At 40.2% G+C, this 25,159-nt stretch overlaps 1 protein-coding gene across 1 annotated transcript; it reads right to left on the bottom strand.

Annotated features, from left to right (window-relative positions):
* Positions 1 to 10,372: 10,372 nt before the first annotated feature.
* LOC147320015 (immunoglobulin superfamily member 5-like) lies at positions 10,373 to 25,079 on the bottom strand. The gene is made up of 9 exons (XM_086307392.1): positions 24,980 to 25,079; positions 22,486 to 22,576; positions 20,316 to 20,624; positions 17,086 to 17,370; positions 13,912 to 14,031; positions 13,748 to 13,772; positions 13,547 to 13,641; positions 13,275 to 13,315; positions 10,373 to 10,772 (listed from the first exon to the last, which is right to left on the bottom strand). The coding sequence occupies exons 2-9, from the start codon at positions 22,541 to 22,543 to the stop codon at positions 10,677 to 10,679; spliced, it is 1,029 nt and encodes a 342-aa protein (XP_086163518.1). The 5' UTR covers positions 22,544 to 22,576; positions 24,980 to 25,079; the 3' UTR covers positions 10,373 to 10,676.
* Between the last annotated feature and the right edge of the window lie 80 nt (positions 25,080 to 25,159).

Raw genomic sequence — 25,159 nt, 5'->3', positions numbered from 1 at the left:
ATGGGCTCCTCGTCTGTAGCTCAACACTAAGGAGCAGCCTTCACGTCTTCACCATCTGCTGATTCTGCGGGTCCGCTGAAAATAAAATAAGCCATCAAACACATTTTTTTTCATGTATTATATGTTTACTAAACTGGATAGTTTGATGTGAAGCTCCTGTTAATCCCGAACCAGTACTGCATGTTCCAGTCGCTGTGGTCTTACATTTCCGATGTTTTCTGGCTAATGTTGATTAATTGTTAAAACCTAAAAGATTAAACTTTTCAACTATTTCAACAATTTGAATTTTAGTATTAATCTCCAGTCTATAAATGTATATCAATTTTAGTTGATTAGTTTATATCAATTGTAGTGACTCTGCATCATGAGGACAAAGCAATGGTTGAAAATTAAGCAGGGAATTGGAATTTAACCACGCCTCTGACTATTGGTGAATCTAAAAAACACCATGAGAAATGCAGTGAAGGAGACTTGTGGATATTTCTTTTGAAAAAAGCCACTTTTGTAATGTTTTTTAAACCACTGTGTTATGCTGTGGATTTTTGTTTGTTTTATGTTGTACTTGTAGCATTTTTAAGATGTGTTGGGCAGAGATGCCACCAACCGGGGGGCGAGGCGGGCGCACCCCTCATAAAATAAAGATAATACAAAGATGTCTCCAATATTATTTTTCCAACATTTTCAAACAATAAAAGTAAGGATTCATGAAAAAAATGATACTTTTTCATGGTGGCTCCTGCTGCTGCTTGAGACAGAGCACATTTGGAGTATTGTTTGGCATTTTGATCAATAAAAATGTATTATCCAGAATGTATTTTTTTTATCCACCCACACAGGTGTTTTTACTCATAGCTGCGTGGGTTTGCAGAGCCTTTAACTACAAATAGAGTGGGCAGATATGTAGTATTAATAAGTAGCACTGTTAGTAAGCGGAGATCAAATTTGCACTTTTGTACTTCCCAGCAGTATTTCTCACGATGATGGTGAAGTCTGGTTGGCAGAGCACTGATGCTGTGGGGCTCCTTTGCAGCAGCAGGTGCCTGAAGGCGTATTGGGGTAGAGGGAATATTAATAGTACATATAAAAGAGGAACCCTGCTGCAGAAAACTGCAAAGTTGGACATTATTTATTTCCTATTTTATCTTGAAGACCTGAAAGTAACATTTTATCCCGGTTAAATACTTCAGTGAAAGAGTTCAGGCACACTTACCGCTGTAAAATGTAGCAGGCAAACTGATGTGCAATGTTGCTATAGATCACTTTATAAGATGTCTCATTTATGTCAGTGACTACTGATTTTACAATAATGCATAGAGTGTTTTCACATTATGAATGTGTGCCTGATTCAATATATAACACACTGACTGATAGCTGGGATATGTTTTAATAGGTTTTATTATTACTCGTATTATATAATTAATTATTATCAGCAAATCCAGTTGAAAGGGGGAACATTGTAGCCACCGTAGCACACCATGGCCATATTTATCAGACTGAATGAATGTGTTACCCCGTGTGTGTGTGAATCAGTCCTGCTGCCTTTAGAGGACAAAAAAATCTGTGTGGAAAGAATCAGTAATATCAGGCCAAACTATGTTATTATTACTGGTTTTGACTACATCAGGGAAACTAATAATTGCTCCCATTAAACACTCACATACCAATAAAACAAAGTTATTGAGTGTGAAAAAATACCACAAAGATTTTTAACATATTCGTGTTGATTTTATGGCTGAAACTGTTAATTGAGGAGAAATATATGATTTAGTCATTTGTATTCACAAACTACCAAACTGTTGCTGTGCAACAGAGAAGAGCACTGGAATAAATTATGAACTTACATTTTTGCAGGGTTTTTTTCTTTTTCAGATTTATTTTTGCCTGTTCTTACAGTTTTCAGAAAACCTTTTTCATAACTTTTCATGTGCATGCATGTGTGTGTCTGCACACTCGTGAATCAGGCAGAGTTTGAGTAAACCGCAAATCAGTCATGTTTTAATCAGAGCCTCAAGCTGCTCACAGATCCACCACACTCAGTGTCCCTCAGGATCCACCTGAGGTAATAACTGATCATCGGTCACTCAAAGCCCTGATTCACTGGGACTGCCCACACACGTCAAATCTCATCGACTCCTTGAAATGAAGTCTTCACCAGTGTGCAGAGCTTATTTTTAAAGATTTTCATGGTGTTGTTTCATTTCTCTCTTTTCACAGAGATGTTAAAGAAGGATCCTCAGCTTGTTTTCTTAATCGGTCCCAGTCCTATTTATCAGGAGCATGCTGAACATGTGGAGACTGTGTGGCTGCAGCATGGCAGAAAAACAAGAAATACATTCAAAGCATCTCTGCAGCTATCGTTGATAAAAGAAAAAAGAAAAGAATGGATAAATAAACAAAATACATCTGGTGGGTTTTTTAATGCATTTGAACTCAGTGCTAATGAAACGTCTTTTGCATTATTCTGTTTTAAGCTGCTCAGGATCTTTTTGAGTAATACTTTACATCAGGGGTCCCCAACTCCAGGGCTCGAGGGCCGGTGTCCTGCAGGTTTTAGATGTGTGCTTGATCCAACACATCTGATTTAAATGGCTAAATTGCCTCCTCAACATGTCTTGCAGTTCTCCAGAGGCCTGCTAATGAACTAATCATTTGATTCAGGTGTGTTGGCCCAGGGTGAGATCTAAAACCTGCAGGCAGTGGCCCTCGAGGCCTGGAGACCCCTGCTTTACAAGTAACAAAGGCTCACTTTGGAAAGCTTCAGTGGCCTTTACCAGGTTACCCAAAAGTTACAGAATATATGCAAGACTGTTTGTTTATTTCTTTATCTATCTGTCAGTTGTCAACACATTTGAAAATAAAACATATGTAAAGTGTTTAAAATTGACCATCACCACTATAATGGCAACAAATAAATAAATTAGCTTCAGATTTAGATTTCCACATGACCTGAAGCAGAGCTCCAAATAACGCAGCTTGGGATATGTTGACACGCAATTTTGTGCCAACAAGCAAACCCAATATTATTTTAAATCCAATAATAAGAGTCTGAATTAGTCTTTTGTGTTAGATGGATAAACAAGTAAGTTCCATGTGATTTCCAGTAATTAGTTTTTCTTCGTTCTGTTGTTTTTTGTCTTTTTGTTATTTCTCATTTTGTTTTGAAAAGCAGTTTTAGGTTTGTCTGCAGCTCAGGTGGTAGATTTAGTCATCTACCAATCATCAGGCTGGTGCATCAATCCCTGACTTCTCCAGTGTACATGCCAGAGTATCCTTGTGTAAAATGTTACTCCCCAAGCTTCCCCCTGTGCAGTGTGTGATTGGAAGAGTGAGACTTGTGGGAGAAAGTGTTCAAATGAGTAGAAAGATGCTATAAAAGAAGCAGTGTGTTATAAAGGACCTGCAGCCCCACAGCTTTCAAGTCTCTTACTGTTTTTAGATCCCTGCTCTGGAAATTCAATTAAATTTTATTTATACAGGACCAAATTACAACAATAGTCGACTCAAGGCGCTTTATGTTGTTAGGTAGATCCTACAATAAATGAAATCTCTGAATAAAAAATGTCACAAATGATATTATTAGTTACATCCTTAAATACATCAGCATTTACAGTATATGGATGTGTTTCTAGAATGTGGTGAACATATTGGCTTGCTGATCGCGTCAGCAAACTCTTTCTGAACTCTAGACCCACTCTGTCTCCGTATCCTGAAGACATATTGACAATCTGACAAAGTGGGCACTCACGCATTCTCCCTTTGCACGCTAAGTTGCAGGGTTATCTATTACCAGATGCAGCACAAGTAAGCCCTCTCCCCCAGTCTGACAGTCACCAGCTTCATTCTGGCTCTTGTAATGCTGCTGAGGCATTTTTAGCAAAGAAGCTGCTACCTCGAGATCAGCTATTTTTAAGACTGGTCTTCTGAAGAAAGAGCTTTCAAAAAACTGGAACTTTGTGTTGTTTTTGATCGCTCCATCATACTGTGTGAGGAAAATTCCTTGCCTCCCTTACAGCTTAAGGCAATAAATCCCATCACTAAATCAGATAGTTGTTTTCAGTCATACAGCAGCTGAATACACTATGCGGTGATATTAGGAGGTAAACGCACAGACAGTGGTTTCTGTAAGCGTTTCTGACCCCATGCAATGAAAATGAGATTTCAGAATGTTTTAATGATAGTATGCAGACAATCAGACGATGAAATATTCAAAGTCTTCACAATTTTAGTTTTTCCACAGTTTGAAGAAGTAGTTTGCTGCAGATTACTCAACATCTGTCCTTCTTTACCTGTGAGAAGTTCTCCCTCTCTTAGATGTTCTTTTCAAACCCAGTTATGTTACTATTAGTTGCAAAATGTTCCTCCAGCTGTTTGTTTTTAGTACCATTTATTTTTCCTTCGTTGCCTTCCTACATTTTTGAGATGTTTTGCTGCCATCAAGCTTTTATTTTTTCATGAAATAGTAAAAGGTCTCATGTCGAACATGTCATATGTTTTTTGTTTTACTGGGAACAAAACATGGGATTTGAAAATCTTATTCAAATTTTAAACAGCTTTTTTTTTAAATTGGGGCTGTAAATTAAGAGAAACAACACATTAAAGTTTGGTTATTCTGGACAAAACAAAGCATTTAATAAACTAAAGACTTCACTTTATTCATCTGTCATTCTTACTTTTTTACATTTCTTAGTTTGTGGAATTATTGTGGCATGATAGTTAGCACTGTTGCCTCACAGCAAGAACATCCTGAGCTCAATTCCACTATCAGGCCGGGGTCTTTCTGTGTGGAGTTTGCATGTTCTCCCCGTGTTTGTGTAGGTCAGGGGTGGGTAACTCCAGGCCTCGAGGGCCGCTGTCCTGCAGGTTTTAGATCTCATCCCGTGTCAACACACCTGAATCAAATGATTAGTTCATCACCAGGCCTCTGGAGAACTTCAAGACATGTTGAGGAGGTCATTTAGCCATTTAAATCAGATGTGTTGGATCAAGCATACATCTAAAACCTGCAGGACACCGGCCCTTGAGGCCTGGAGTTGCCCACCCCTGGCGTAGGTCGTCTCTGGGTACTCAGACTTCTTCCCACAGTCCAAAGACATGCAGTTAGTGAGGATAGGTTAACTGGAAACTCTAAATTGCCCATAGAAGTGAATTGTTGTCTGTGTCTATGTGTTAGACCTGTGACAGACTGGTGACCTGGGATAGGCTCCAGCCCCCCACGACCCTGAAAAGGATAAGCGGCAGAGGAAGGATGGACCTTTAAAGGAACAATAGTTCAACAGTGTTATTACAAAAACAGCCGTTAGCAACATGGATGGTTGTGGCAGCAATAATACAAACTGACTGACTTACACAGTTCTCTGAATCACTGTCCCAACACTTTCATGAATAACGACAAAGAAAAGGTCTAGTCCTCCAACATTTGTGTACTGTACAGTATGCCTGTAATGCGAAGGGCATTTTCTTGGACTTTGTTAAAATATAAACAAAAGGAGAAATAAAGGGGTTACTCATCGGGCCAGGTAATTTTTTGATTGCTGCTTTTCCTAGTAGAAAATGATTAGTAGGATCCAAATATTCCATAGTTTAATCGACACTATGACACTATCGACATGTTCTGCCAGCCAGTGGTTTTTGCAAGCAGGATGCATGTGTGCGCTTCCAACTCTGCACAGGAAATTTGATGATTGAAGTCTGCTTTGTGAGATTAATTTGTTGGACATTCCTAATGCAAGCGTGAAACTGCCCAGAAGTGCCCTGAAAGCCAGGATGACTCAACAAGCAGCACTATATATGGCTTATCAATAGTCATTACCATAGCTTTATTCATTAATTTTATTGGTTCTGTTCATTACCACTTACATCCACTGCCAGCCTGCTGTTTAAGTAATTATCTATTTTTAGGAGGAACCAAGAAGCCACTGTTTCTGCTCTTCACATCCAATTACAATGCTGTAAATCGTAATAATCATATATGAAGGCTGAAATAAGCTACTAGTCTTCTACTCACAGAAAATGTGAACAACTAACAAGAGTAAAATCAAGGAGTATGAAGAGGATCTTCTTTCATATTTAAGCCATTAATCGCAATTTCAAAGACACTAAATGGAAGAGAACATTACAGACACTAATGTGATTTCAAATATGGAGACGTAAACAGTGCAGGTAATCGGATTTAGTGTCAGTTTTCTCAGACTTGAAGGGCTCTTACAGCAGCGCTGTGGAACCTCACTCTTCATCAAGACACTCTGACAAGCCTCCTCAGCACATCGGCTGTCTAATGTGAGTCACTCCCATCAGTTGTCCACACACAGAGATGCAGAGCCATAAAGCTGCTGGTTATTCCTCTCAGGCTACACAGAGGCTAAACTGCTTCTCTGTGACTGTAGAAATGATTCAGCTGTTGTCTCTCAGCTGATATGGTGTTTTCAGCCTTTATCTCTAAAATCAGTTACTGCTGGTTTAAGCAGATCAGATGAAACATTTAGCTGTGATGTCTCAGCTAACTCCACTTTGTCTCATAAAAACACAAAGTCAAACTTTCTCACTAAGTAGTCCCAAAGTTCATCTCAGAACCTTCAGTGGCTATTTGAATGAAGATCGCATTAAATCTACTCACAAATTAAGTTTAATCTCTAATTACATAGGAGTGATAATGAGAGCGATGTCACGTTATCACCTAATTGATCCAGTGGGGAGCGTTGCCAATCAGTGGCTTGTATTTGATCGTAAAGCTCAGCTGGACGAGTTTGCTGCATTCTGGTCGGTTTCACCAACAAATTCCAAAAATTGTTTCTTGGCCAAGTAAAGGTCATCTGAGTCCAGCTGATCCAGCAGTCGATAAAAACGTGCTGAATCTGGAATTACTGGCGTACATTAAAGTGTGAGAACAGCATTTCTGTGCCATAGCAGGAATTACGGTTCGTTTTGGCTTTTGACCACTTAAACAGCAAAAATGTCTGAACTTGTAATTGAAATCTGCTCATTTAAATCTGATTTTAATGGTTTAAATGGTCCAAAATATTTGAAATATTTATTATTTAATTTAAAAGTTTTGGTGTGGCTCAGTAGGGTTTCACTTGGCTATGGAAATATAAATCTCAAAAATTAGAGTCTAGATATAAGTGTGAGGCACTTTTTTGTAGGTATACCCATGTGGCCCCACACTCCAGTATACAAAGCTCCAATCTGGACACCACTTAGAGCCTGGGTGCCTTGCTGGAAAAATGCAGCCGTACACATCATACCGTCGCCAGGCAGTTTGGTTTCTACAATGATTGAAACCAATGAAACTACTATGAATGAAACTACAATGATTGGACCCCTCATTTGGTTTGTTTAATTGTACTATGCCTTTAATTCTTAAGGCCAGAAGGGCCCAGGCAATGAACATCCTATGGTACCTCTTTCAAATTGCCCATAGGTGTGAATGGTTGTCTGTCTCTGTGTGTTAGCCCTGCGGCAGACTGGCGACCTGTCCAGGGTGTATAGTCTCCAGCCCCCCTGTGACCCTAACAAGGATAAGTGGAAGGGAATGGATGGAGGGACATTTAGCTTCCGTTGTTCAATTGAAGGTGATATTTTCCAGCTGATTTCCAGGTGTTGTACTTTTGCGAACTCCTCATAGGGACAAATCAACATCATATTTGGTCAGTCTCAACTACAGACTTGGGCCACATTAAATTGTGGAGCTTTTGAGTTTTTGTCATAGGGTGAGTCTGTGGCGCCACGGCGATCATTTTAAATTAAGGGGTCAGCTCCCCTGCTGACCCAGCTGGCCCCAGTAGGGGTCACTTGCCCCTCCCTTCCTTCCCTCCCCATCTCCAGCTGCCTCCGTCTTCCCGCTCCACCACAACCACCCACACATGCAGGGCCTTGGAGTAGGGGTATGTCACCAGGGTGCAGAGGAGGCTCCCCCCCCCCCCCCCCCCCCCCCCCCCCGTCCCCTTCTGGCTGCCTCTGCCTCAATTTTATCCCACAACTTAGACATTCACATTACTCACACTCTCATTACACATACATATAGGATCTTGGGGGTGGGCACGATACACGGAGTCCAAAGTACCATCAGGGTGTACACCTCACCCCTGGCGTCGTTGCCCACCTCTCAATTTTAAATACACGTAGACATTGAGGGCTAGCAGGAGGGACCATGCGCTTACCTGCTGCTCTCTGGCAGGTAGCTCCAAGCCCTCCTGGGTTTTAAATGCACCTTAGAACACACATGCATCAACACTACAATGAGCGGGTGGAGGGAGGTTTGGAGTCTTCTCTCACCCCCGTTCTCTGCGGCCTGCTGGAGCGGGGGGGCTAGGAGGAGGAGTTGGCCGTCCGACTGCGGTCTGGAGTGTGGGGCCTCCCTGCTGCTGCGGAGTCGGGGTGGTCTGCCTCTCCCCACCGCAGGGAAAAGGGTAACACCACCTGGGTCTGGGTGCAGTTCCCCCCTCCAGGGGCAAGGGTACCTAGACCCGGTTTGTAGAGTACGCTTGGGGAGTGTGATCGTGTGTACAGCGTCTCTTTATGTCTGTCTCCACGTTGGTTGAGTGTGGAGTAAGTGCATATGAGAGCATGAGGGTGGGAATGGATGTTTGTGTCTGTGTGTGCCTGTATGTCTGTGTCTATATGTCAGGCTGGGTGTCAGGCGCCACCTCTCTGGGGACATCTCAGGCCCTCCAAGGTTTGGAGGCCTATCTCCCCCCCACTACCACTTCCCCTGCCAGTGGCGGACTCCCTCAGACATCGGTGCGTTGGTGGTTCTTTGTGTCCGGGGATGGGCGTCCAGGTACACACCGGCTCACTCCTTGGCGGCCGCTTATCGGGGCCTGGATCCTGGGGCTCGCTTGGGCCACTTCGGAGGTGGGGTGCCCCCGGCCTCTCGGCCTGGGGCTCGGTCACTCAGGCACGGCTGGCTGCCGGCGGAGCTCACGGGCGCGTCACTGCAATCCCCCCTGGTTTCTGCTCCGCGGCTGCTGAGTGAGCCCTCATCTGGGACTCTCCTCAGCTCTTTCTGGGACAGTGGCGCAGCTGCCCCTCTGTTGGTCTTCCTTGGTCTCGTGTGTTCTGGGGGCCTCTGGATGTCTGGAGTTTTGATCTCCTCCATACCTGCTTCATGCCCTGGAGGACGGGGCTGTGGTCCCCCCACACCCTCTAGCAGATCATTACATGAAGGAACCTTTTAAAAAAACAAGCGCGTCCATGCTCACAGGTGTACACACGGGTGATCACACCCACAAACTACACCCCTTTTTGGCTCCTACCTCAAAGCACACTGTGTTCTGTTGATCTTATGTGCTGCACAATAATGTTTAATATTTAGTATTTACTGTCATATTCACATATATCATTGTGATGTTGTTTATTCTATTACTCTTGTTCTCTTCTGCTTGTTTTCTTTTTTCTTTCTCAGCAGGTGATCCAGGTGATCGATATATGCATTTTTTATTTCTTTTTTTTTTTCTTTTTCTGCTCATTCTGTTGGTTTATGTTTTTTGCCCTTCTCCCCCGTCCCTCTTCTCAGCTGTTTCTCTTTCCTTCTTTCTTTCTCCCCTTCTTTCCCCCAGTCAAGTCTGTCCCGTATTCAGTAAGTGAAAATAAAATAAACAATAAAAGGTGAATCAAATGGACCATTACGGCAAGGCTGGGATGGTCAATTTGGTAAAGTAAATCCGTTGGGCATCTTTCTTTGCCTTTAGACAATAATTCTGATGGCAAAAGAGCCAAACGGGACAGGCAGAAATAAATAAATAAATAAATAAATAAATTTGTATTTGCTCTCATTCAAACATGGTCCAATCTGGCCCAAACTTCCCACATGTGATAAGGCTCCGCCCCTGAAAACATTTCAACTGCCATATTTGACATTGGTGACAGCGCCACCTAGTGGAAACAGGAAATGTCATGTTTAACACTTTGGGATACAGAGTAGAGGTGGGTGACCCGAGCAACCTTAACTAAATTTGTCCAGGAAAAGCCTTAAGAAGTTGGTCTTGGGCTACATTGAAAACTGAGTTTTTGTCAGAGGGTGTGACCCTGGCAAAATGACGAATTTCTATTTTGCACCATGACAAATAAAATTGCTATAACTCAAAGAAATCGTGTACTCATGCAATATCTGAGCAAAGGATACTTTGGTATGGAGACTGGAACAACAAGGAATTGAACTGCCAAACCTCCAGTTAGTAGATGACTTGCTCCACCTCATGAGCTACAACCACCGCAAACTGCCCGTGCACAGCAGCTGGCTAATAACTTATACATGTGAAACTGCCATGTCATTCTCAAAGTAACCATTTAAAACAGGTTTTAATAATGTTTTTTAAAATAGACAACTCTTCAGAGAACAATTGCTTTACAAGTAAGGAGATGCAAATTAGGGGATTTAGAAGTTTAATCACTTTCATCACTTTTGAATATTTAAATTCACATAATGTTACAATAAAAATGTACACAATTCGTATATATATCGCAGGGTTATATGATTTCTTCTCTACAATAAATTATGGAGGATTTAAAATCTGCATGGCCACCTGAGGCTACAGCCTTCACACTACATCAGTCTTTGGTTTGAGCAGATCCAGTCATTCACATCACCTTTTATCCAGACAAAGCCGAGCACCGTTTAGATGCTGTGCAGGTTTGTTCCCAGGCTCGCAAGCATTCAGAGACGTGTCCTCTGTTTGTCCTCACACAATCGTGGCGTGTCTGTGTTTTATGAAGCCTGGATCCTCAAAATTGTAGAAGGCACCACCTGCTTGTGCACTGTTTGCCACAGTAGATACCTAAAAATCAAAAACAGCAAAATTTAACATTATAAATAATAATAAATCCAAAATTTTCTTTCAACATTTTCATCAACCTATATTCCTGTGTGTTACTTTAAAATCTATACAACACATTAATCATATTCCTCCTCTGAACACGTAATCAGCTTGGAAATACTGCAATGTAACTGTGGTCTTGAATAACATCTTTGTTTATTGGGTGCGTCATTCAAAACTTAAATTAGTTGCATGGTAAAACAGTGACTCATCCATTTGTGCCCTGCCTGCTAAAGTACATGGAAAAATTAACATGTTCATAATTATGGAGAATATATTTTCACGTGGTTGAATGCAGAAGTGAAGCCACATGAATACATTATCATGTTTGCTCATTTACCAGAGCAAAATGATCTGAATTAATCAAAACTGTCTCAGCATTTCCAAAGGCACACAGCATGACTAAGCAAAATTTGGACTGTAATGTACGCCACCTGTGTCAAGTGTTCTGCCCAGTGTTACTCACTGTGGTTTATGTAAAGAATATGGTTCCAAAGATCAGATGGATTCAATACTAGAAAAACTGGTGTTCTATTGTGTGATCCATGAGATGACATTACAGCATGAAACAAAGATTGAACTGTGAAAAAAACGATGCTTCTCTACAGGTTGGCTTTGCCACAGGAAGTAGAGCAGGTCAGCTGATGGTTTGATTCCTGGCTGCTTCAGTCTGAATAGCAAAATGTCAAAGTATCCTCGAGCAAGACACTGAACCCCAAGCGTTCACTGGAGTATGATGACATTATGAAGACAGACTTGAACCACTTAAGCATACAAACTGCTGCTGCTTGACTGGAAAAGCTCTATTTAAGGGAGGCATTATACATTTTATCGCATGATATCTTTTGAAAGTCCAGAGGGAACATCTAAAAAAGTAGGTCAAATATTTAGTTGGACTCAAGGATAAAACGGTTCGGTCGAAGCACAACCATAACTCGAGAATTCACGATGACAAACTTAAAAGGCAATCAGGTTTATTCAAACAAGCATCTAAAATCATGACGTGATGAGAGTTCATATTTTAGGCTGAAGATCCAGACAGAAAATAGACTTCACTATGTGGTGCTGACAGTGAACTGTGAAGCAATGATTGCTGTTTAGCTAGTATTGTGGCTCTACCTAAGGTAACTGCAGTAACTCTGAGTCAGTTAACAAAGAGATCAACATTTTTTGTTTCTCATTAAAATGTCCTGAAGCATTTACAGATAAACTGCTGTTCTCTATAATATCAGTGAAATATCTCAACATCTACTGAATGGATTAGCATAGCAGTGACACATGACCTTGAGTCATCATGTGATCAAAATGAACATTTTCAAGGTAATTCAAGTATTTTTCCCCCACAAAAAAACCTGCAAATTAGCCCGTGTCCTACTTTATATTTACCCTTAAACAAAGGCTATGTTCACACTGCAGGCGAAAGCGCATCAAATCCGATTTTTTTGACCCTATGCGACCCATCTATCCGATCATGGTGTGACAGTGTGAACGGCACAAATCCGATATTTTCAAATCCGATCTGGGTCACTTTCATATGTGGTACTGAATCCGATACATATCCGATGTTTTAGAAAGCGACTGCTGTTTGAACGGTCAGGTCGCATTAAATCCGTCTTTTACGTCACTGACACGACAGACGCCAATTATCAGCTCCGGGGAAGCGCCCGAGAAGACATCGCGAACGAGCTCTTCCTGGCCATCCAGTGTAGATGTCAGTGAAACTGTTGGGAAGACAACGTTGGAGAAACGTGAACATTTTCTTTGTACTGTATAATCTGCAGATTCTGACAGAAATCTGCAGCTATCCTTTGAAGCACCGCTCCTCTAAAACAGCAATAAGGATCATTATTAGGTTATTTACATTATTATGTAAATAACAAAATAACTTCAAGCAAAAATCGGGAAACGTAAAGTCCGAAGTCTTTATATTAAGGGCCATCGGTCAAACAATACTGTTGCTCTGGGTCTAAACAGAGCGTGTCGTGTGTGACGTCTTCTTTTGCGCATGCGGCCGCTTTGAGCGTTCACACTAGAGCGCGTTTGCTGTCACATTTTATTTGTAGTGTGAACGAGCAGACAAAAAAATCGGATTTGATCAAAAAATCGGAATTGAGCATCAAGACCTGCAGTGTGAACGTAGCCAAATAGTAGTTTGCTAATATGCTACAGCTTTACTGGGCTGCTAGCACGGAAGACATAGACGAGAACTGTAACACATCTTTGCTCTTCGCTTCCACCAAAGTCACCAGTACAGTGCAGCTGTAAGAAAAGGAGTTGTAAGAAAGTCACAAACCCAACAAAACTGCTTTCTATTGTCCAATAACAGTCCTGTGATTGATTGGTGAGCTGTCTGCCTGACGGCCTATTAACCCATCCCAATGTCAGCTTGGACAGGCTGATATGCTAGCATGTTTACTGCTGCATAAAACCCAGACCAGGATCTAAATTACTGGAGCTATTTACCTGGAATAAGCCATTGTCAGTGATTTCACTGGTAGGAACACCTGCGAAGAGAGAAGCAAAACAGGAAAAGAAGGATGGATCAGCAACTATGCAAAAAAATGTAAAGATTCAAAGTGTATCAGATGGTTTTGGATAATTGGATTACCTCTAAGATTGTTCAGAGATTTCCACCAAAGAGCAAAGTACAAGAACAAGTACCCTTTTATCTGTTAGATACTGGTACAGTACACGAGTAACTTCTTAAAGGCTTGTGTGTTTGTGTTCAGTCTTACTTGTCTGACCCTCCGGCACATATGCTGTGTTCACTTGTCCCTCTTTGTTTCTGGGTCCATGCACACCACTTAACTGGCTCTGTGTCCTCACTCTCCTACAGCACACAAATATGAACATCAGTCAGTTTTACTGTATGCTGAAAAAGGTTTATTAGCTAATAAATAAATTAAATGGCAGAATAATTTAAAATCGGCTTTTACCTCATTTCATCCTGATAGTTTGTTTCTAAAAACAGATTCACAAATACTTGTAGTTAACAAATGAAACAGTGACTTCTGTATTTGTGCTCATCATCTGTTAGTATAACATTTGTGATTGTGGGGACACAGAATCTACGTAGTTAATGACATAATGAGACCCTTACGTTTTTCTTTCCTGCGTTTGTAGCAGAACCAAATTCCAATGATGAGCAAAACCAGCAGAGCAAGACTTCCAAAGGACACAACCACAGCTATCAACACAGTCCAATTAGGCGGCTTGGGAGCTTTTGCAGAAGAAAGATCAGAAGTAAGAGAAAGTGATTCAAAGATTTAAAGCTGTTGTTATCACACTAAACTGTTCAATAAAAGCACCTAAAACGGAGGGAAAGGAATAAATTTCTGCTTATTTAAAACTCAGTGTCCAAACTAATCCCTATGTATCTCATACTGTGCCTAGGTTCAATTCAATTCAATTCAGTTGTATTTATACAGCACCAAATCACAACAACAGTCGCCTCAAGGTGCTTTGTATGTAAGGTAGACCCTACAATAACACATACAGAGAAAACCCCAACAATCATATGACCCCCCATGAGCAAGCACACACCTATACACAGACACACACACACACATACACACACACTTCTTTTATGCTTTACACATTAAACTGCTTCATCTGATTGGTTATCGCTCACAAAACAAAAATATTTGAACAGAGACTGACATCCTGGCCACAGCACGACTGTGGTTCTCTTGACAAATGAGAACTGATGACAACCTTTGTGGTCTTTTCCTCTTCTCTGGGAGAGGCAAAAGCGTGGCGTGTTAAATTACATATTTAATTCTGCAGAACAGAATGTGAATGTCTAAAGCTTGCGTTAACTGGATACTTTTTCTGAGGCATCTAACAAAAAACCTAAAAGGTGTGGGAACTAGATGAGTATAATACCAACTCAAGAATTAGTCCTGTGGCACTGCATAATGACAGTGGACATGACCATATTAGGTAAATGGCCTGCATTTGTATAGCGCTTTTCTAGTCCCTAAGGACCCCAAAGCGCTTCACACTACATTCAGTCATTCACCCATTCACACACACATTCACACACTGGCGATGGCAAGCTACATTGTAGCCACAGCCACCCTGGGGCGCACTGACAGAGGCGAGGCTGCCGGACACTGGCGCCACCGGGCCCTCTGACCACCACCAGTAGGCAAACACGGGGTTAGTATCTTGCCCAAGGATATTTGGCATGCAGCCAGGAGGCAGCCTGGGATCAAACCACCGACCTTCTGATTAGTGGCTGACCTGCTCTGCCACCTAAGCTACAGCCACCCCAAGGTATATCTCTTCTTACTGACATCATACAGAGACAAGATTCAAAAAAACCTAAGATTGGGCATTCAGAACAGTCCGTAGCTGTTATTCTACTCTATTTATTTGAAGCAGGACGCTTTACTTCCTGGTAGAAATGTCACTTCTCCCTCTTTGCATATTACAGCATAGAATCCATGTGATATCTGTGTCCTCCTGGCTGGCTCCAAACATTCAGGGCTATTGGTGTTAGGGTAATTACTCTACGTTATAAGTTGAATATTTCTTTTATTTGGTTTTTGTCTATTTATTTTATTTTATTTTTTATCAGATCTGATAAATTATATATTTATGTCTATCTGTGGATTTTCACTTATTCATAAGATCTGAGCATACAGTAGAAGGATTCTGTTATACTGGCTAAGGCAAACAGTAATATATCATCATTCATGCTGTCGTGCTTTGTCAGGGTCATTCATTAAAGGAAGACCCTGCCGATTACTTCTAACACTGAAATCATTGTTAGGACCTTCATGTCCGAAGAAGTTTATGCACTTTTAGAGAATCTATCAGGCATAAATAAGCAAAGTGGAAAAAAAATCTCTCGCATTAATTGGAGAGAGTATATGTCTTATAATCCCATGTGAGATTTGCCTTCACACGGAAAAAAACGTGAAAATATAATTATCTCCTTATATGATTATAATATATCGGTGTAGGGTGTAATATGTTACAAAGTAATACATGCCTGTAATCACTTTATATTTTTCAGTAACATAGTAATGTGACATGTTACTAACATTCATTAGTTATCTGCATGCCGGGTGGATAGAAAGGAAAAAGAATCCAACAATAACATTTTTCTTCCTGCGCACTCTTGCAGCAGTCAGTGGATTTCAGGAGAAGGAAAATGGTTAGAGCTTTGACGCAAGCTTTTTGCTTGCTTAACAGGACACGAGCATCGTGGTAAACCAAACTGCATCCGGGAGAGAAACACATGTATTATCCTGCTAACAGAACTTTGGCGCTTTGAACTTTTGTCTCATCTGCACATAAAGCTCGCTAACACTAAGCTAGCTGCCTGTTCGTATTTCTAAAGCAGGATGACTGTGGCGATCACTTTGAAGTCTCTTAGGCTGGTTTTCATCTTTGTTTTATTGTTTTGTGTTCATACGTAAGAACTGAAAGAAAGATTGTTTTCATTAGGTTACACATGTGTATTGGTGTGCAGACAACAAGACAGTATAATTCAAGTAATTTTATTAAGTAATGACAAAGTAATGTAACAAGTAGTGTAACAAATTACTTTCTCCAGCGAGTAATAAAGTAACATACTGCATTACTTTTGAAGAAAACAGTAAGTAATGTAATACATTACTTTTTGTGAGTACCCTAATACATGGACAGTTTCCAGCTACACCACTGCCTCACATTGTGTCCATGACTGTCCAGACTTGACCTATGATAAAATTCTATTACATCATATTTACATTACCTGGTTAGACCTTTATTTTAGATTTGGTTTTAATTAGAAAAGTTTCAGTCATGCAAGTATGTTGTACAGTGTGTTTTGGAAGGTGACAGTTTATTGCTCTCTTGCTTTTAATCTCCTGAACCAAAATCGTCTGAAGTTCACCACGAGGGCACGTACATCTAACTCTTTTCTAAAAGTGTGATTTAAAACAGCTTTTAGATTTAAAAAGGGCAACATTTTGTTTTAGGTTTAGCAAAAAATAGTGCAGCATACCAAAGGTTTAATGAAAAATACTAACATCTTTGTTTTACACAGGGATCGCTTTGCACATAAAATGACAGTTTTCTGCTTGTCTGCACTCTGTGGTCAGACTGGCAGCATTGCAAAGGTAGTTGGAATTAAAGTGTAAAGTAGTGGCAGTAACACAAATAGAGGAAATGACTCAAAAACAGATCCTCTTGTTTCTGAAGGTAGCAGAAGTCACGGCTTGTAACTTCTTTGTTAAACATTTTCAACTTTATACACAAAAAGTAAGTAAGAGTTTCTTACCAACTACTAAGAAGAGAGACGTTGATTGCGGAGATGTCAGTGCTGGGATGCTCACCAAACATTTGACTGTCGTGTCTCTGACTGCCTGGAAGGTTAGTACACTGGTGGAGTTAAAGAAATCCCCATTATCTGTGAAGTTGTCCAGGGTGCTGTTCATAGCGTTACCATTTAGAGTCCATGTGACTGTAGGTTTGGGGTACCAACCAGCTGCTACACACTGGAACGTTACCTGCTGGTCATACATCACCTTCATGCTCGGTCCTGCGATGCTGATCGTACCGTTCTCTGAGAAAGACAGAGGAGAGTTTAGGTCCAGAAGAAAACCCATTTCTGACCTTAACACTTGACCCCTGTTTCAATCCAGGGGGTCAGTGTTGACATTGTGGAGGACTATAAATACCTTGGAGTACACATTGACAATAAACTGGACTGGGCTAAAAACACCACAGCACTTTACAGGAAGGGCCAGAGTCGTCTCTATTTTTTGAGGCGACTGAGGTCCTTCAACATCTGCCAGAAAATGCTGAGGATTTTCTATGAGTCTGTGGTGGCCAGTGCGATCCTCTATGCTGTTGCATGCTGGGGGAGCAGGCTGAGGGTCGCAGATGCCAACAGACTTAATAAACTGATCCGTAAGGCCAGCAATGTTGTGGGGATGGAGCTGGACTCCCTCAAGGTGGTGTCGGAGAGGCGGATGCTGTCCAAGATAAAGACAATGTTGGATAACACCTCCCACCCACTCCATGACATGTTGGTCAGTCACAGGAGCTCGTTCAGTGAGAGACTGAGATTACCGAAAAGCACCACTGAACGACACAGGAAATCATTCCTGCCTGTGGCCATCTCCCTGTACAACGCATCCACTTAACACACTGTTTGCTGCTACAACTACACATGTTTCTTTTCCAAATATTTATTTATAAGTGACTTATGTATGTATGTATGTATATATATGTATATATTGTACTATTCTTAGTTAGCGTATTGTCTGTCTTGTCTTAATGTTGGTTTAAAATGGAGCACTGTAACAAAAAATAATTTCCCCCAGGGATCAATAAAGTATTCTGATTCTGATTCTGATTCTGATAATCAAAGAGTGGCGACAATGTGCTGTCCACAATAAATTCTTAGCTTCATGATTGGATCTGAAGAATAAACTGAAAAATATAGATGAAAGTTGTTCCCTATATTTAACATTGCCCTTAAAAAACACGAAAAGACCAAAAATCTGCAGTAAAGTCATGTAAGCAGAGATCGACTTCCTCATAACTTCCTCCAGCTGAGATTTAGAGATTCATGTTTAGTATAGAAGCCAATGTAGTAAATTAGTCAAACAACCAATAAACCACTGCCAAATGTTGATCGAGCTTAATTAAATTTTCACTCACTATATCTCTGAGAGTGAGCTATGTTATTTCCTCAAATTATCATTAAGCTGAGTGAAATAAATACTTCATCCTGCTCTAATAAATATACACCACAGAAACAAACCTGTGGCTATAAACAACTGCTGACAAATACACCTTGTACGCATGTGTGGATAATACTTTATAATAACTTCTTATATCTTAATAAGAAATTATTGTTTTCTAACAGCAGGCTTCATTTAACCAGATGTCTGGTCGCTATCTCATAAAATACCCTCTCCTGGCACTCCTTTGTGTTATGTCGGGGCTTTGATTCTCTGTGTGCTTTATTAAATGCTGAAATGCAGTATTTGCCTGTTGACTTCTTTATTTTTTAAATATGTTACATAAAGGGACTGGGTGGAGGAAACTGTTGCAATGTTAGCGATCAGCAGTAGTCGATCCATGCACTACTCTAGTTCTCCCCTAAATGAGCCTTTGCTCCCTGTAAAACGTGTTCGGACCATTTGCACTTTTACAATTTTACCACGAAACCTGAAATATTAGCTTCTGTGTCAAAGTGACCCAGCTCTCATCTACAGTCTTTGACTACACCCCAAGTAATAGTTTTTAGAATCAGCTCAGAAGCACGACCGGGGGTACGGTCATCGTTTTCTTCAGCATAAGGTTATGCACTGATTTTATCCCCAGAGTTAAACTACCAATACAAAGTTGGGCAGAACAAAATTTCCAGGGACTCTTTTTAATATGGACACTGGAAATTACCAGGTAACACATGGCCAGATCACCACGTGGGAGAAATAGGCAGGTGTAAAGATCAGCACGTCTTTGACAAGGGCTCGATCATTACAGGGGTGCTCCCATTCAGGAACTTGTATTGTTTCACTGTGAAACTCTCTTTAACCAGAATGTTCACTGCGAGTGTCCCTCGTTAATGTCCCCTTGCAGAAAAGCAATAAGATTCTAATCAACTTCACGAGACAGCTCTCCATCAGTGCTTCACAATCAATGTCCATTAATAGGCAGACCAGGACTCAGATTAACAACATATTTTACTCCGTACTGCTGTCTGTGTAAAAGCTTGGCTTCAGGCTGATTATCTGGAAAACTGCTAGATTCAACATCTGAGCTGAACACATGTCAGGGCTGAGCTCACATACAACTGAACTGCTGACACTTTTACAACCTTTCTAAATCTTTCTAAGCCTGCAACAAATTTATTGTACAGGGTTTTGTTTTTTGTTTTGGGGGAACACCTAAGGAATTATTTCAGTCACTGTTGCCACGGTTTCATTAGGTTTACACTTTGTTAAACTGGAAAATATAAAAGACTCGCTCGTTTTTTATAAATCCTGAAGTTCCACAACAATAACCCAGATAATTTATTCATAATTGTCAGCCAGGGTCTAAATAAACTGTTTAACTGGTTCATTTATGAGATCACTGCAACTCTGTGCATGCGTGATGCTAATTTTATCCAACTAGATTTATCAAATTAAAATAAAATAAAACAGGCTGGCCTGTTACCATCTAACATTCTGTCAGCGTCACAGAAGTGGTCATTTCAACTTTCATTTTAGCTTTAAAGCTTTTTGTTTCTCTTTCTCATCAGATCTACTTTATGGTTAGACGCTGCTGCCAGAGGCCGTTGAGAAGCCTGAAAATCAGTGCTCACTGCTGTCCTCCAGAGTACACTCCAGTCATTACAACAATGGTGTGAAAATACAAGGAAAAGAAGGTAAAGACCTTGAAGGTAACATCCTCCTCTAGGTTTGACTGACTGCACATTGAGGTTAGAGGTCAACCGATACATGAATTAGGCTTTTAGATTTCAAAACGTCTGATACATGTTTACGAACCCACCTTGTACAGAAAGCTGTGCTGTTTTTTTTCCATATGACCCTTGAACCGCACAGGTGACGGGCCCGATCAGTGAGCGGCTGACATTATGGATGGTAAACTCCACACAACTGCTGTTATCACTGGAGCAGAATCTAGCTGAATACTGCTCTACTGGGAGTATTGTAGTGTTTCTACGGACCGTGAGGACCAGAAACTGTCCAACTGTCCAGGCCATGAATTCCCACGATCCGGTCACTCTGGCGATGAACTGGGCATCGGAGCCTTTAAACACTGCTGCAGTCATCGGCTCCAGCTGAAACTGGTCTGACACTGGTAGGTTTAAAAGAGAATAGATGTGAGGATTTGCAACCTTGTGTGGAACATAGAGGTGTTTCTGCACATTTTGTTTGACTAAATGAGCTCCTGTCACTGATGATCATATAAAACATATTTCTTTACTGTGATAATACCTTAATTCTGTGATTTAGAAAATACTTTTGGCCTTACTATATGAAAAAATTTTATTTAATATCATGATCTCAAAGTGTATGTAACATTTACTTAAAAGGGCCACATTCATTCTTAGGTAAGGTTTGAATTTGCTTTAAATACACATTCTTCTTCATGTAATATAATAATAAAATATTGGAGATATTCTTTTGAGATTCTGCTGTGTGTTGACATGATTGCATTACAACATCTCCAAAGATTGCAACCAGTTATATCTCCAATCATATCAAATCCTAAAAATGTTCCACTGAATTTTGATTCAGTGGATTTTAACTTATTCTAACGTTTGATGTGAAACTGCCTGAAGCTCCTGCATATGCAGGGTTTTAAACTCTACGCTGGCACATAATAGCTGTTTGGATAAATGCATAAATATGCATAAGTATACAAAGTAACTCTGGTATTAACTGACGTTTTAACTACAGTAGACTATTATGAAAGGTGTATAAAGGTGTGGTGTTGGCAAATCACAACATTTTAAACACAAATGCTAAAAAAAATACAAGTGAAATATGGAAGTGACATCAATCAGTGAAGAACTTTTCCTTGTCACAGGACAATGGCAATGCATGCTGCAGGCTATACAGGTACATACTGCTTTTTTTTCAATATGGTGCTTGAGAGCTGTTTGCTCAAGGTAAGTAAATATCACAAAGGCCATTGGTTTTGTTGTGTTGGCTTTTGACAAGGCTGAAAGTTAAACACAGCACAAAACAGGACTGATCCTTCAATTGATAAGCATCAAAGCTGACATTGTAAAATATTTTCTCGCTGTTGTTCAAACCTAGAAGGAAGATTTTCCTTGTTAGTCACATTATTAAACAAATGTCTGAGCACGGCTGTTGACATGTTACTGAAATTATAGATTTGATCAGTTTTTCCCCCAAGACTGCATCATAGGTAAAGACTGATCCTTTGTAATAGCGAGAGGTTCAAACATGCTGTGGAAATATAAGTTTCAGAAACATTTGCTACATAGTCACCATAGTTACACAGTACCACAAGCTGGAATCAGACATCAGAGGTTTGTTTTATCTGACAACAAATAAAGCACATCCAGGGATATGTTTGTACTTGTCAGGTCACTCGATTCATTCTTGTGAAGAGCGGCAAAGCTGGATCACGTATTTCCCTGCAGATCTCACAGCCCCAGACTGACTCCATGATCTTATGACTACACTGATCAATAAAGCTGATTGTTATTGTTCATTTATTGGCTGTCTTGGAAAAGAATCCTGAAACCGCAATGTGAGTCTAACAATTTGTGGCTCTGAGGTCCACTATGAGCTTAGCATGTAAAAGGATATAAAATTATATGAGGTTTACTCTCTCTACAGTGTGCTTTTAACCAAAGTTCCTAATTCAGCGCAGCGTTCAGTGTCTTTCTCAGTGTGTGGAGTGAAACCATGTGCCTGGTGCGGTTTCTATATGAGAAATGTGGACATGCCTCAAAATCTATCAGCTCTAACTGTGATATCTGAGGTGGAAGCTCTGATCATGTTGTTCTCCTGTGTATTTTCTCTTGAGATTACACTGTCCGTAATTATTTTGTTCTTCACATCAAAGAAAGCTGCTCCATATTTTGAGGTTTCCCCCTCTTGTTGTTATTGGGCAGGTCTGCTACTGACATGCAACAAAAATAAAACTTGGAAGTCATTGACAAAATGAAATGAATACTCACCTCCCATCGTGCAGGGTAATAAACACATGAAGAAGAGAGAGGCCCAGGAGACAGTCATGGTAGTGCTTATCTCAAAGATGGGGACAGGCGGCTGTAATGAGCAGCAACAAGAACTCAGCAACTCAAAAATGAAAAATGTTCCTGAATGTTTCTAAAATGACTGTTGGACATGCTTAAGCACAAAGTTAAACTTCAAGTAAATAACTCAAAACTACAAATATAACAAAGGACAGCACTCAGGCATCGTCGTCACTGTCTGGGATTATGTTAAACAGTCTTGTTATAAGGTCCACTGCCCTCTCTCCTGGACATACCTCCACAGGTGCTTTCACACTCTTCATCCCCTTCACAGCTGGCCTCACTTCCTCCTTACTCTGCTTCCTCATTCTCTAACTGTCCTTCATCCAGCCTCCTCTCTCTTTCATTTTATCATTCATTAGCTCAGTTCCAGCACAATTCTTTGACCTATTAGTACATTTCCACCTCTATCTTTGTTCGCTTTCCTCTATCCAGAGGAAACACTGAATGCCTTCTTGCTAGTTTCCCTCAGCAGTAAAGCTTTAATTTCCCTGTAACCCTTCACTGCCACCCAGAGCTTGTCTCAACTCCTCCCTGAACTCTGAGCAACAGTCTTCTCTTCTTAACTTCCACCCTTTAATAGATCCTTTAATACTGCCTTCACTTGCTTCTTTGTCTTGATGTCCAAACGTATCATAGATGTAGAACACCATGTGATATTGCCCAGCTACATTCTGGCCTGCCACCACACCTCGCCTCCTCCTATCTCTTTAAGTTTGCACTCACTGCATGTGATGTAGTCGTCCTGTGTACACCTTGTTTCCCTCTCATACATCACCCATCCCTCTTCTCAAAGTGTTCCCCACAGTCATTTCCATTCTTTTTCCAAAATCCACCATCTGTCCATCTGCATTTATCTCCTTAACACAGTACCTACCTAACACCTCTGTTCCCCTCCACTACATGTCTATTAAGGTTTGCTTAAATCAAACTTCAATAGACAAAAGATTTTTTGTTTTTATCACTTCATCCAGCTTATTGTACAATTCCTCTCTCTCTAACTGACAATTCAATCTGACCTGTGGGGCATACAAACTGACAACATTCAACAATTCCCAATCCACACAATTTGTAATTAGAAACTTGTGATCCTAAAAATAGTCCCATGATATAATGAGCAAAAGAACTTAAATCTTGTTAAAACATAAGTAAACTGACACAAAAAACTATCTGAAACAGAGAATTTTAAAGCAATGAAAAGTAGAAAACTGAAATTTGAAACATTTAGTTGATTTAAACGTTTGTTGATCCATTGAAGTTTTGTAACTCTTTATTCTCAACAAAATATTTTTAAAAAGCAAAGCAGTCAGACTAAATAGTTCTAATATAATATAATATAATATAATATAATATAATATAATATAATATAATATAATATAATATAATATAATATAATATCAGAGTGGGGAAGGTTACGTTTAAAATGTATTCCACTACAGATTACAGTATACAGAATGGCACTAAATGTAGTTTGTAACATATTCCGTTAAGTTACTCAGTGTGAGTAACGTATTCTGAATACGTTGGATTACTTGATATATTGTCATGATTTTTACAACTATGTAATGTACTATTACTGTGTGATTTATTAATATTACCAAGCTAACATTGTTAGCTGGTGTTAGCTGAGGTGCTGTTAGACTTGATGGATAACATTAACAACCTGCTAGCTGCAAACAATCATGTGCTCCTCTGAAAGCAGTACCAACTAGATGTTTAAATCTTAATATAAATGAGCAACAGTAGGGTGGACATTAGGTAAGGCTGTAGGTTTTGCAGAGATCTCGTATAGAAAACAATTTCTGTATCAGTATTGTGTTTTCTTTCTGTCTGCTTTCAACATGACCCAGGCAGCAACCACAACTAAAACCTGGTGGAGTCCTTCGATGCTGAGAGCAGCTTGCAATGCAAACTGAATTTGCATTGCACGGTCAGATTTCGCCCATCCCTTTCTTTTTTGTATGTGAAGTGGTGACGGAATTTCCAAGTAAGAAATGGATTCCTGCCCGTGCGCTGCTGGCTGCGTTGCGCTGGCTTCGGGTCGCCAACATCAAGCGCTTATATTAGAGCCTCTTATTGCGTGTTTTGTTTGGGTTTCATGCATTCCGTTAGTTCCCAACACTGAATATAATATAATATAATATAATATAATATAATATAATATAATATAATATAATATAATATAATATAATAGTTCTATTAGCGCTATATCGCTAATTATTATTACTAATTATCACTTATTTGCTCACGGCAGAGCCAGGCTGTTCTGTAATACGTTTTACACTTGCTGTGAAGTTTTCCACTCTTTGCTGTTTTGATATATAAATGTAAAAATCATCTCAGTTTTGAATCTTTTCATTAATATTTAAAAAAAAAATCCCCAGAAATAGAAACATCTTCAATTAGATCAACTTACTGTGTGATACTTCCAGTCGTGGGTCGTGGCGGGTGCCGTGGATCAACGCTTCATTTCCTGAAACGGCAGGTGAGCAGCGCTGTGGCTGACTCCACCTGCGACTCTCACAGGGAGCAAAGTTCAAACCTGGTCACTGAAACATGCCCTTATCAGCTTACCTGTCAGTGAGTAATAATGTCC

This window comes from Aulonocara sp. 'chitande type north' Nkhata Bay, linkage group LG10 (genome assembly GCF_057382095.1).
Source record: "Aulonocara sp. 'chitande type north' Nkhata Bay isolate Kocher_YH1m ecotype deep benthic linkage group LG10, A_spYH_male_GT1.1, whole genome shotgun sequence".
NCBI lineage: Eukaryota > Metazoa > Chordata > Actinopteri > Cichliformes > Cichlidae > Aulonocara > Aulonocara sp. 'chitande type north' Nkhata Bay.
Note: the sequence above shows the minus strand (reverse complement) of the source record. Positions and strands in the feature narration are given on the sequence as shown.